At 48.7% G+C, this 13,575-nt stretch overlaps 1 protein-coding gene across 1 annotated transcript; it reads left to right on the top strand.

Annotated features, from left to right (window-relative positions):
* The first annotated feature begins 11,296 nt into the window (after positions 1–11,296).
* FOXD1 (forkhead box D1) lies at positions 11,297–13,279 on the top strand. The gene has a single exon (XM_070411463.1). The coding sequence runs from the start codon at positions 11,297–11,299 to the stop codon at positions 12,674–12,676; it is 1,380 nt and encodes a 459-aa protein (XP_070267564.1). The 3' UTR covers positions 12,677–13,279.
* Positions 13,280–13,575: the final 296 nt, after the last annotated feature.

Raw genomic sequence — 13,575 nt, 5'->3', positions numbered from 1 at the left:
TTTATCCCCCTTGTGAATTCCTGACTCACAGGGATTGTGCACATAATAAAATGTTTGTTTCAAGCCACCAAATTTTGGATAACTTGTTACATAGTATTGGGCACTGTCTTTAAAATTATCCTTGTTCACAAAATTTTATCTGATACAGCTGATGTTTTTGTTGGAACCATTGGGGACCTTAGCTCCTAGACGATGGCCCTCACCTTTCATGGCCTTCCGTGACATTAGGTCCAGATGTTAATCAGGAAAAATAGGTGATCCTGCGCTGAGTCAATTTAATAGGCCCCTAATGAATGAGCTTCACATAAACTGTACAGAACAGAGAGCAGTGACTTAGGAGTGAGAACAGGATTTTCAGAACAACTGAAATGGCTGAGAGTTCATTAGTAAGGTTAGTGCAGTATGCCTGCAGCAGAGGAGGAATCACGGAGTCCATATAGCAGTACTTTCCTCATTTGGGGCACAGAGTCTAGGAAAGAAAAGCAAAAGTGCTAACCTGTCATGGGGTGAGAAGCATTGGCTATTCCAGAAGAAGAGACTGAGAACCAGATTCTGAAATCTCAACCAAATCAGGCAGCACTGCCAACCTGACTCCCTCACAAGCTAAGTGTCTGATGCCTCCTGAGCACAGTCAGGAAAGAAGACATGACCCACCTGCACTGAGGAACCGTGTTCATCAGACCCTAGGTGTCAAACAGAAGGAATGTGTGTGTAAGCCTGAGATGACATGGAAGCAATGGGGACAAACCAGACTTTTGAAGAATTAGGTGGTGAAAGGAAGGGGAGAGAGGGCACTAGTTTGCATTGGCACAGGAGAGAGGAACATCTTTGCTTGTTTTTTATTTTTAGCTACAAGGGGTTGGAACATGTTTGTAAGCTGAGATGAGAGTTAAGTGAGAAAGATCATCATTAGTGAGCAAAGTCCCAGAGAAGTTAGAAAATAATAGCAAAAGTGTGACATATGTGTTCTTTTAAAATAGTAGCTTTCAAACGTTTTTATTGTGACCCACATTAAGTGATTCATTTTACATAGTAACCCAGTACACACACACATATATAAAAAACAAAAATATAAAAATAACTGAAGTAAAGAAGAAAAAAATAAGAGACATCCAAATTGGAAAGGAAGACGTAAAACTGTCCTTATTTACAGATGACAGGATATTGTGTATAGAAAACTCTAAAGATTCCACCAAAAAACTACTAGAATAATAAATGACTTCAGTAAAGTAGCAAGATACAAAATAAATATTCAAAAATTGGTTGCATTTTTATACACCAATAATGAACTACCAATAGGAAACAAAGAAAACAATGCCATTTACAATGGCATAAAAAATAAAATACCTAGGGATACATATTACCAAGGAGGTAAAAGTCCTATGCTCAGGAGGAGAATCGAAGATGGCGGCATAGGTAAACACCGGAGACTGCCGCCGTGGACAACCACTTCAAAAATACAACTAAAAGTCGGAGCGGACATCAACCAGAACCACGGGAAGGCTGGCTGAGGAGAGTCTCTTCAACTAGAAGCAAAAACAACAGCATTCCGACGCTCAGTGGAGGCGCAGTGTGGAAAATTTAAAGGTACGGCGGTGCGGTGGTGAGGGTGCCCGCGCAAAGAGGGCTGGCGGCTGAGGGCGCGATTGTCGTTTTCACTCAGGAGCGAGTCTCAGACTCTGGGCTACAGATCCGGGCGAGTCTCTAGGGACCCAGACTCAAACGGGAGAAGCGGGACTGTCTGGCTACGGCCCCTCCGAGGTTTGCAGCGATTGCTGGGACAGAGAGGCAGAGCCCCTGGGGACGGACTGAGAGCGGCCATAGCTGCTCCCTCCCCCCCGCCCTGTTGAGCCCGCCCCGCCCAAACCCTGCGCAGAGCCATTTGCCGATCGCCTCAGGCAAGGGCTGGACTAGCGCCTCCCCTGAGGACTGAAGTTTTCCCACAGCTGATTTCCACCGCCAGTCGGCCTGGTGGTCAAATCCCTCTAGTGTTAACTACAACAATTAAGGCTTGGCTAGAACAAGACTGCGCACAGAGACCACAAGGGGGTGCACCAAGAAAGCATAAAAGATGCGGAGACAAAAAAACATGACAGAAATGGAGGATATGGAGCTAAGAATCGCAATTTTGAGGGCTTGCCATAAATTTGTGCAGAGCCTCACGAAAACTAATGAGACCCTCGATGCTACGATAAAGAAATTAGAAAGTAAGCATACACGGACTGAAATAAAGAATATTATACCCAATAGCAGACCAGAGGAGCACAAGAATCAAACCAAAGATTCGACAAAAAACACCCAATTGGAAAAGCATAATGAAAAAAGAATCCGAAAGTGTGAAGATAGTGTAAGGAGCCTCTGGGACAGCTTTAAGCGGACTAATATCAGAGTCATTGGAGTGCCAGAAGATGAGAGACAGCAAGATATTGAAAACCTATTTCAAGAAATAATGGCAGAAAACTTCCCCCATCTGGAGAAAGAAATGGACTTACAGGTCCAAGAAGCGCAGAGAACCCCAAACAAAAGGAATCCAAAGAGGACCACACCAAGACACATCATCATTAAAATGCCAAGAGCAAAAGACAAAGAGAAAATCTTAAAAGCAGCAAGAGAAAGAGGCTCAATTACCTACAAGGGAATACCCATACGACTGTCAGCTGATTTCTCAACAGAAACTTTGCAGGCCAGAAGGGAATGGCAAGAAATATTCAAAGTGCTGAATACCAAGAACCTACAACCAAGATTACTTTATCCAGCAAAGCTATCATTCAGAATTGAAGGTCAGATAAAGAGCTTCACAGATAAGGAAAAGCTAAAGGAGTTCATCACCGCCAAACCAGTATTATATGAAATGCTGAAAGGTATCCTTTAAGAAGAGGAAGAAGAAGAAAAAGGTAAAGATACAAATTATGAACAACAAATATGCATCTATCAACAAATGAATCTAAGAATCAAGTGAATAAATAACCTGATGTATAGAATGAACTGGTGACTATAATGAATCAGGGACATAGAAAGGGAATGGACTGACTATTCTTGGGGGGGTAAGGGGAATGGGAGATTCGGGAAGAGACTGGACAAAAATCATGCACCTATGGATGAACTCAGTGGGTGGGGAGTGAGGGTGGAGGGTGGGGTGGGAGCTGGAAGGAGGGGAGTTATGGGGGGAAAAAGAGGAACAAATGTAATAATCTGAACAATAAAGATTTATATAATAAAAAAAAAAAAAAAAAAAGAAAAAAAAAAAAAAAAAAAAAAAAAAAAAAAAAAAAAGTCCTATGCTCAGAAAATTATAAGACACTGAAGAAGATACAAATAAATAAAAGCATATACCATGCTCATGGATAGGAAGAAAACATCATTAAAATGTCCATTCCATGGCAGGTGTGGCTCAGTTGATTGGGTGTTGTCCTGTGCACTAAAAGTTTGCTGGTTTGATTCCCTGTCAGGGCACATACCCAGTTGCAGGCTCGATCCTCAGTAGAGGGCATGTACTGGTATGAGGCAGCCAATTGATGTTTCACTCTCACATCAATGTTTCTCCTTCTTCCCTCCTCTCTCTCTAAAAACCAATATAAAATAATGCCCATACTTCCCAAAGCAACCTATAGATTCAATAAAATTCCTATCAAAATACCAATGGAGCCCTGACTGGTTTGGCTCAGTGGATAGAGCGTCGGCCTGTGGACTGAAAGGTCCCAGGTTTGATTCCGGTCAAGGGCATGTACCTTGGTTGCGGGCACATCCCTAGTGGGAGGTGTGCAGGAGGCAGCTGATCAGTGTTTCTCTCTCATCGATGTTTCTAACTCTCTATTCTTCTCCCTTCCTCTCTGTAAAATATCAATAAAATATCAATAAAATAGTTCCATTCTGGTCAAGGGCATGTACCTAGGTTGCAGGCTCCTCCCTGGCCTGGGCCCTGGTGGGGCCGTGTAGGAGGCAACCAATCGATGTGTTCTCTCACATCAATGTTTCTCTATGTCTTTCGCTCTCTCTTCTACTCTCCCTAAAAATCAATGAAAAAAATCCGTGGGTGAGGGTTAACAACAACAACAAAAAATGGGACTACATCAAACAAAAACATTTTGTACAGCAAAGGAAACCATCACCAAAATGAAAAGACAACCTACTGAATGGAAGAACATATTCGCCAATATACATCAGATAAGGAACTAATATCCAAAATTTATAAAGAATTCATATAACTCAACACCGACACCCCCAAAAAACAACCCAATTTAAAACAGGGAGAGGATCTGACACTTTGGAGAAGAGACACTTCTGGAGATGGCCAGTAGACCTATGAAGAGTTGCTCAATGTCACTAATTATCAGAGAAATGCAAATTAAAACCACAATGAGCTATCATCTCACCTACTGGCTATCATCAATAAATAAAAAAACAATAAATGTTGGTGAGGATGTGGAGTAAAGGGAGCCCTAATGCATTGTTGGTGGGAATGCAGATTGGTCAGCCACTATGTAAAACAGTATGGAGGGTCATCAAACCTTAGAAATGGAACTGCATACATATCCAAACAAAAAAAGAAACAAACAAAAAACACAAAAACCCAAAACAGTAATTCTAAAGAATATATGCACCCCTATGTTCATTGCTTCTATAGTCAAGCTATAGAAGTAAGCCAAGTGCCTATCAACAGACGTGTGGGTAAAAAGCAGCGGTACACATATACAATGGAATATTGCTCAGCCATAAAAAAGAATGAAATTTTAACATTTGCAACAGCATAGATGAACCTAGACGATATTATGCTAAGTATAATAAGTCAGTCAGAAAGACAAACACCATACGGTTTCACTTGTATGTGGAATCTAAAAAACAAATAAACATGAACTAACAAAACTGAAACAGACTCATAGACACAGAGAATGAACCAATGGTTGCCAGAGGGGAGAGGTAGGGAGGCTGGATGAAAAGGTGAAGGGGTTAAGAAATACAAATTGGGCGCTAGCCGGTTTGGCTCAGTGGATAGAGTGTTGGCCTGCGGATTAATGGGTCCCAGGTTCCATTCCAGCCAAGGGCACATGCCTAGTTGAGGGCTTGACCCGCCCCCCAGTAGGGGGCGTGCAAGAGGCAGCCAATCAATGATTCTCTCTCATCATTGATGTTTCTCTCTATCTCCCTTCCTCTCTGAAATCAATGGGGGGTGGGGGGTGGGGGAAAGAAATATGCCGGGAGCCGGTCCATCCTTGCTGCTTGACACAGTCGCTGCAGGAAAGAAACATCTGCACAGCATATGTTTCAAGGGACCTGACATATATAGCATACTGTTCTTAATATGTTTGCTCCCTTTAGCGCCATGTGTTTTAACCAAGGTCACCTCTCCGAGAAAGGTTGTTTCCCCAGGTGGGGATCTTTCCCTGAGGTTAGGGAGGGGATACAACCCCTTAATTAAGTGCCAGGCGGGTAGTTAAGCTACATAATCTTTACTCCCTGGAATGGAGATAAGAAACGCCCTAACCTTTGTAATAGAAATTGACAGGATTAAAATCGGTTGGTATAAATATGGATGTAACAAGACAATAAACATCAGATCCTGATCAGTTCCTAACCAGAACTCCGACCAGAACTTTGGCTGGAGATCCTGGCTAGAGGTCCTGACTAGGCTGCTGATCAACTGAAGGCTGTCTTCGTGTCATTCCTTCTTCGCCGACTCCGTCCACACCTTTGGGGACCCCTGGACCTGCTGGGATTGGACCCCAGCAGAAATATAAATTGATAGTTGCAAAATAGTCATGGGGATGTAAAGTATAACATAGGGAATATAGTCAATAATATTGTAATAACTATGTATGGTGCCAGGTGGGTACTGGAATTATTGGGGGGAATACTTTGTAAAGTATATGATTGTCTATCCACTATGCTATATACATGAAACTAATACAAAATAATGTTGAATTTTTTAAAAGACAGAACATTTTTTTTAAAGAAACCTTTTGAACTTTTGATTTTGGAGTACAAAATATAAATGTGTGCCACTGCAAACCAGTGAGATCCAGAGCTAAATAAGTCTCTCTGTCGGTATGTGTTGGGGTGAGAGGGCTGGTCCAAGTTGACTGTGGTAATGGAAATGCCTGAGTCCATGTAAATAATTGTGCTGTTATAAAACACAGATTTAGACCTTTGCTGACATTCTGAATTCTTGAGGATTTCTGAATCCTGCCCAGGCCATGAAATGCTTGTTTAAGGAGCCGTTGTGCAAGCACAGGCTGCCTAGTGAGACCCAGGAGGCCACTAAAACAGCTTCTTCACGGAGGAATCTCACCTCCCAACTACACTGCCTAAAGACCCACCATTTGAAACTAGATTAAGGGCATTTTATTTACAGAATCCCCAGGTTAAAATGTACATACTTTTGGGAGAGGTACCATCTTGCACTATCAGCCAGTAATACCATGTTTTAAACTTATTTTCGGACTACCTAACTAGCCATGAAGCACAGCTTGGGGGGTTGAGGGGGGGAGGAGCGTGGCCCATGGTGTCGGTGGACTACACTGGGAGAGGCTTCTGGAACTGGAACACGATGAAGGAAGGCTCTCTCCGCTGCTGAGACCTCCACGACAGCTAGCAGCAACTCCCCACCCCTGTTTCCTCAGCCGTCATTTGGAGGCACCCACTTCACCAGTTATTGTGACCTTGAAATAGTTTAGTGGCACGTGTGAAGCAACGCTCATGGCAGGTAATATTACAGCACAGGAGAATGCCAAGTGGAGGGCCCTGGGCAGCCAGAGACAACGTTTAAGGCCATCTTGGGCCCCCAAGAATCAAGACAGATAATGCGGCATAAAATGATGTGAAAAGCATGTGCATGGGGGATGGCCACAAGGTCACCTGGAGCTAATTTTGGTGAAGTTTTAAGTTCTACTTTTTAAAATGAAACAGAATGTCCAGAGTCTGAGTCTGAAAGTCTTAAAACTATAAGCAAGTGGAGGTTACAAATTCAGATGGACACGGCAGAAACCATTTCTGTGACTTCACTAGTGTGTGTGCTCTGTGAGGGCAATGGGGTCCCTTTGAGGGTTTCTGAGGTGAAAGGGTATAGGAACATGAACAAACAAACTTCTATTGAGTGCCTACTGCATTGCAGTGTTACAAAGAGCTAGGTGAGTGGAGGTCCAACACAAACAAAAAAGGAGGAAACAACCCAAATGTCCATCAGTGGATGAGCAGGTAAACAAAATGTGGAATGTACACACAGTGGGATGTGTTTCAGCCTAAAAGGAATGAAATTCTGCCACATGCTACACCGTGGTTGAACCTTGAAGACATGATGCTAAATTAAATAAGCCAGACACAAAGGACAAATATTGTAATGATTCCGCTCATATGAGATATCCAGAGTAGTCAGAGTTATAGAGAGGAGAAGCAGAATCATGGTTGCCAAGGAGCTGGGGGGTGGAGTGGGGTGGGGGCAATGGGAGTTATTCTTTAATGGGTGCAGAGTCTCAGTTTGGGACGGTGGAAAAATTCTAGACATAGTGCTGACGGTTGCACCAATGTGAATGTACTTAACGACTGAACTGTACACTTAAGTTGGTAAATTTTATTCTATGTATATTTTAGCAGACCATAAACAAACAAACAAAAACAAGGAGCTCTTTTTGGTCTTCAGATGCTTGAATTTAAAATGAGAAGGCACAGCCACAATAGAGGGCAGCGCAGATGAAAGAATGGAACGGACAACTGGGCAGGGGTCCTGGAGCACCGCTCACTTTCAGCCGGGGGACTGACTAGTAGAAAGCACTATTGGGCATAACAATGATCTATCTACCTGGCTGCCCCATGAGCCGGAGTACCCTCACACCAGGGACTCCTGTTTTCTTCCTTCTCTCTCCAGAGCCTAACGCCAGCCACAAAGCAGCATCTCAAAACAGGCTTGTGGAATGACTCTTTGGGGAGGGACGCTGCCCGAAGCATCTGCCATTTGGAAACACGTTCATGTTCATGGGTCAACTCCTGGGCTGCGCTATATGACATAAAATGGGGACAGCCCAGGGAGGAGTCACCTGGGTTTCCGTCCTGGGAGCTTACACCCCAGGTCTCCACCAGCCTCCGCCCATCTTAGGAGGTCCCTGGACCTCACGGAGCCTCGGTCAGAGGCCAGGGCCACTGTCTGAGTGGCCACTCCTCCCGCGCACAATTCTGGTAAAACCTCAGGGGCTCCTGGAGCGCCCAAACCGACCCAAGCCTTGTAGCGCAAGAAACGCAAAAAAAAAAAAAAGGGGGGGGGGCGGGGCGGAGGGCAGGCAGGCAGGCAAATAAAAGAAAGGAAAAAAAAAAAAACAGCTCGGTGGGAATGAATCTTGGCGAGCTCAGGATCCCGGCTAGAGCCTGGACCAGAACAGCGCCTTGCCACCGCCAGGGGGCAGCCCTCCCCCACGCGGTCTATCCCGGCCCCATAGGCGCCCCGCCAATTCCTGCGTCCACGCGGGCAGGACGCGCAGGACCGGGGTCAATGTGTGGTCCCCGGCCCGCTTCACGGACACGTTTCTCGTGCCTCGTACCTGCTTGAGGGGCGGGGTGGAGTTCCCAGCCTCGGCTGAGAGCTGGGTGCTCGTTAGGGAGGGAGGGCAATGAGGTAGGGGACAAGGGGGGCGAACGGGGCGGGGCGGGGGGGGGCGCGGGGGAAACGAAACGCTTGGGTTTCCGCGCTGGGGGAGTTTTACGAGCGCAGAGCTAAAAATCACATACAAATGTGTAGCTTAACTAAAACAAACAAAGCAAGTGGACTGCCCAAATGTGGGGCTTTAGAAAAGCTCACCCAAATCTCTGGTAACACTCTGTCCCTGCAGCGGTCCTCCTGGGTTGATCTTTTGCTCTGACCTTCAGTAAATCCCAACACTTTCTCCTGAATAGGCAGAAGATAATTTGCCACTTTCTAAAAAAAAAAAAAAGTTTTCAGGGAAGAGCCCTTTAACCCTTTGGGGAGGGACCTTCAGACAGTTATAAACAGAACTTCTTGGCCCGACAAGTTCAGGGCGGTGGTAACAGCAGAAGGAGGGCTGTAACTTTAGATTCTAAAGTAACTAATGGTCGGCGAACAAATTCTTCCTCTCCGTTTCATCTTTACTTTGCCACACACCAACCCCCAGTCCAACGAAAATCATGGTGTTTATTTAGAAATGGGCTGAGCAGTACTTACACAACTGAAACTTTCAAACGTAAAAGTGAACTCCTTGGTAAGGACTCCTGGCTACAACAACAAAGCAATGTAATGCCTGATTAATAGTGCTGATTAATGTTGGCTCAGGTTAATCCTAAACCCCATTACAATAATTAAATGGTTCAGCCATATATCAAGTAAGAGTCAATGAAAAATAATTTATTTAGAACTTTGAGACATTCTCATAGATCTTTCAAATCTATGATGAACTTCATGGGTCATTTGTAAGTGTAACTGGTTGGTAGCTGTTCTCAGCAACAAAAACTCGATTTAAAAAGAAGTCTTAAATGGGGGAATAGTTTATTTTTGAGGCTCTGTGATTGATAAGGGGAATAGTGAAACGTTTCAAAATGTGCAAAGTACTTGGTCGATAAAACGATATACACAAGGGTAGATGATGATTGTTCCTACAGAAAGCCATTGAGTTTTGATTCTCAGTTCTTGTCAAGTTGTCATTTTAATTAGAAAGCCAGAAATGTGAGGCAAGTTCCCCACTTTGAAATAGAAGTGTTTCAGGAAATGCCAAAATCCAAAAGCTATTGCTATGGGAGTGTGAATTCACAGCTATTATAATTTTTCACTAGCCAAAATGATTGGAGTTGGTGACAAACATAGGTATACTTAAAATAGAATCATATTTGAATTATTTGCTTACTGTCACCTGAAAAAATTGAGTTGACTAGAACTCGAATCTTTTTTTTTTTTAAATTTCAATTCTTTTCACCAGTAGCTATTGGAAATACTTAGTGGATTAAAAAAAAAACACATTTAAAAACAGGTCTGAAAATTTTTATCTATCATTATAGTTTCTATTATGAAGCCCACCTGAGTAGAGATGTTTGTATACATTATAGTAATTTAAGTATTTGGAGATTACCGTGAAGTGTTGCGTAGGAAGTTCCTCTTACCTATGACTAGAGAGTCCCTTCCCCCATTATGAAAAGACTTTGAGTTTCGAGGTACAAAAACTTTTTTGAATTTTTTTGTGTGTATTCGGTTTTTCATTAAGTGTTTCTATTTCTTCTCTGCATTCAATCATTGCTTTCTTTATTCCCATTAAAATTTTCAGGTCCTCTCATTAGAGTGGCTTAGTTTAGCTGTCACATTTCTAGAGCATTCAACTGCAGATAAGTGACTAAAACGCCGCCCTAACAGCATTTTTATTAACAGATGGGGGAAAACAAACGTCTTTGGAGAAGAACTGAAGGAGGCAGGTTAAAGGGTCAATAAACAATTATTGTGCTTAAACTAGGGGGGGAGGGTGTCTCATCAGGTTCGATGGGGGCTCGCCCAACCTAGGGGAGATGGGACAACCCCGCAGACCTTAGAGCCATTCCCCAGGGACCACCGCAGACGAGGGGGTGTCGCGGTGCCGGGCTGCACGGCTCCTGCAGGCCGTGGAGCGGTCGCACGGTCGAGTCCCGAGAGCGCATCTGGAGGTGGGGCTGAGCGCTCACTGAAGAGGAGGAGGCGGGGAACTCCGACTCCTGCCGCGGGCCAGCCCGTCAACCAGGGCTCAGCCCCGGCGGCAAGGAACATGGGGGCCTCCTGCTCCCTCTTCCCAGCCCTCGCTCCCGCCTGCGGGTGAACTTTCTCTGAGCAGAGCCGGTTTCCTAGGCTTTGCTGCGCGTCCCTCGGCCGCGCTCTGACGTGCACACCATGTGACAGGCTCCCTTCAGCTATAAGCGGAGCAAAGGTCCGCCCTCTCCTGGTCGCAGCCCTCGGCTCGCGGAGCTCTGTCCCTAGACTCTGGGTTCCGCACCCTCCCGGGCGTCCGACTAGCTCTCCCAGGGCCCCGCTACCCCCTCCTCCAGGGACCCGGCCAGGGGCGCTCGGAGGGGAAGGTCAAGTGCCCCTCCCCGGCCCGGTGAGCGCGGAGCGAGGGAGCGCAGAGCCGCGGGGAGCCCGCGGCGGCGCAGGAGTTACAGAGTCGCCGCGCCAGCTTCGGCCGCGCCGGCCCCGCCGCCGGAGCGCACGCAGCCGGAGCGGCGGCAGCGCCCCCAGCGTGGCGCCCCGGGGCCGGGCCCGCCGCCCGGGACCAGGGCCGGGGCGCGGCGGGAGCCCGGAGCCCGGCGCCCCGATGCGCCGCCTCGCCGCCGCCGCGCGCCAGCGATGACCCTGAGCGCGGAGATGTCCGATGCCTCCGGCCTCGCCGAGGAGACAGACATCGACGTGGTGGGGGAGGGCGAGGACGAGGACGACGAGGAAGAGGACGACGAGGGCGGCGGCGGGGGGCCCCGGCTGGCGGTCCCCGCGCGGCGGCGCCGCTCCTACGCCGAGGACGAGCTGGAGGACCTGGAGGAAGAGGACGACGACGAGGACATCCTACTGGCCCCGCGGGCGGGAGGCTCCCCGGGGCCCCCGGGCCCAGCCCCGGCCGCGGGGCCCGGGGCTGGCGGGGGCGGCGGCGCGGGCAGCGGCGGCGGGGGCGCGGGCGGCACCAAGAACCCGCTGGTGAAGCCGCCCTACTCGTACATCGCGCTCATCACCATGGCCATCCTGCAGAGCCCCAAGAAGCGGCTGACGCTGAGCGAGATCTGCGAGTTCATCAGCGGCCGCTTCCCCTACTACCGGGAGAAGTTCCCCGCCTGGCAGAACAGCATCCGCCACAACCTCTCGCTCAACGACTGCTTCGTCAAGATCCCCCGCGAGCCCGGCAACCCGGGCAAGGGCAACTACTGGACGCTGGACCCGGAGTCCGCCGACATGTTCGACAACGGCAGCTTCCTGCGCCGGAGGAAGCGCTTCAAGCGGCAGCCGCTGCTCCCGCCCAACGCCGCCGCCGCCGAGTCGCTGCTGCTCCGCGGCGCCGGGAGCGCGGGAGGCGCGGGCGACCCGGCGGCCGCCGCCGCTGCGCTCTTCCCGCCCGCGCCGCCCCCGCCCCCGCACGCCTACGGCTACGGCCCCTACGGCTGCGGCTACGGCCTGCAGCTGCCGCCCTACGCGCCGCCCTCCGCGCTCTTCGCCGCCGCCGCGGCCGCGGCCGCCGCCGCCTTCCACCCGCACTCGCCCCCGCCCCCGCCGCCCCCGCACGGCGCGGCCGCCGAGCTGGCCCGGACCGCCTTCGGCTACCGGCCGCCACCGCTCGGCGCCGCCTTGCCCGGGCCCCTGCCGGCCTCCGCGACCAAGGCGGGCGGCCCCGGCGCCTCGGCCCTGGCGCGCTCGCCCTTCTCCATCGAGAGCATCATCGGGGGCAGCTTGGGCCCCGCCGCCGCCGCCGCGGCGCAGGCCGCCGCCGCCGCGCAGGCCTCGCCCTCGCCCTCGCCCGTGGTGACGCCGCCCGCGCCCGGACCCGGACCCGGACCCGGACCCGGCGGCGGCTGCGCGGCTCAGGCGGCCGTGGGTCCCGCGGCCGCGCTCACTCGCTCCCTCGTGGCCGCCGCGGCCGCCGCCGCCTCCTCCGTCTCCTCGTCGGCCGCCCTGGGGACTCTGCACCAAGGGACCGCCCTGTCCAGTGTGGAGAACTTTACTGCTAGGATTTCCAATTGTTAGTAACGCTCTTAGCGCGCTTGAGGAAGAAGGTAGGCTCGCTCCTTTTCTCCCCTCGGTGGTTCTGGTGTCCGGTCCGCTCCTCCCGGCGCGGCCCCTCCCGGCCTCACACCCCGTCCTCGCCGCTTCGGATTCTCGGAGGAGACTGTTTGGCCGCAGCTCGGCGCGCCCTTTGGCTCCGCGGGTCCGTGTATTTGTGCAAAGTCGCCCGGTGCTGCAGCCTCCGGCTCGGGTGGGGAGGAAGAGGGTGCTGGGGGGCCCGCCCGGCCTAGGCACCAGGGGCTTCCTTGACTTTGGGGAAATGTTAAACATTCTAAAGCCTTTTTGAGGTCTAGAGATTCTCAGGTCCAGGCATTGATCCATAATGTTCAAAATACGAATACAGAAATAGTAAAGGTCCTGAAGAATGCCAGCAAAGCAATAGTTTTTATTTGAGGACACTTGTCTGGTGTACTTTTTCATGAAAAGGAAAAAAACCCACACAAAACATGTTTACACTAGGAAAAAAGTCAAAATTTTCTTATTTTAACCTGTGTTTTGTATCATAATAGACACGCGGAACTTTTATTTTGTACTTACTGCATATTCTTTACAAGGAGTATTGTAAATTTTACTGGCAATTGTACTATTCTAATGTAAGATTTTTACACTTTTTTCAGAAATAAAATGCTTACTTTTCAAAGAAAACCCACCAAAAGAATTGGCTTCAGTCATCCCCTTCTCAGTTTGCTTTATTTTTTTATTTTAAAAAAAATTTCTATGTGAGAGAAGTAGGAACGAACCCGTTATAGAAAAGGCAAATGCTATTTTCAAAGAGACTTTAACAGAAACTTCATTGCAGGAGATCAGAAGTTATTTTTAAAAGGCTACAAATAAAAGAAGTCACTTTGGTATACATGGTC

This window comes from Myotis yumanensis, unplaced genomic scaffold, assembly GCF_028538775.1.
Source record: "Myotis yumanensis isolate MYYU_CA2020_CCGP unplaced genomic scaffold, mMyoYum1.0.hap1 SCAF_4, whole genome shotgun sequence".
Taxonomy (NCBI): domain Eukaryota; kingdom Metazoa; phylum Chordata; class Mammalia; order Chiroptera; family Vespertilionidae; genus Myotis; species Myotis yumanensis.
The sequence above is the reverse complement of the archived record's forward strand: the minus strand, read 5'-3'. Positions and strand labels throughout refer to the sequence as shown.

Bases quoted from the DNA above. Each gene is read 5' to 3' on its own strand.
- FOXD1 (XM_070411463.1), top strand. From the start codon at position 11,297: ATGACCCTGAGCGCGGAGATGTCCGATGCCTCCGGCCTCGCCGAGGAG.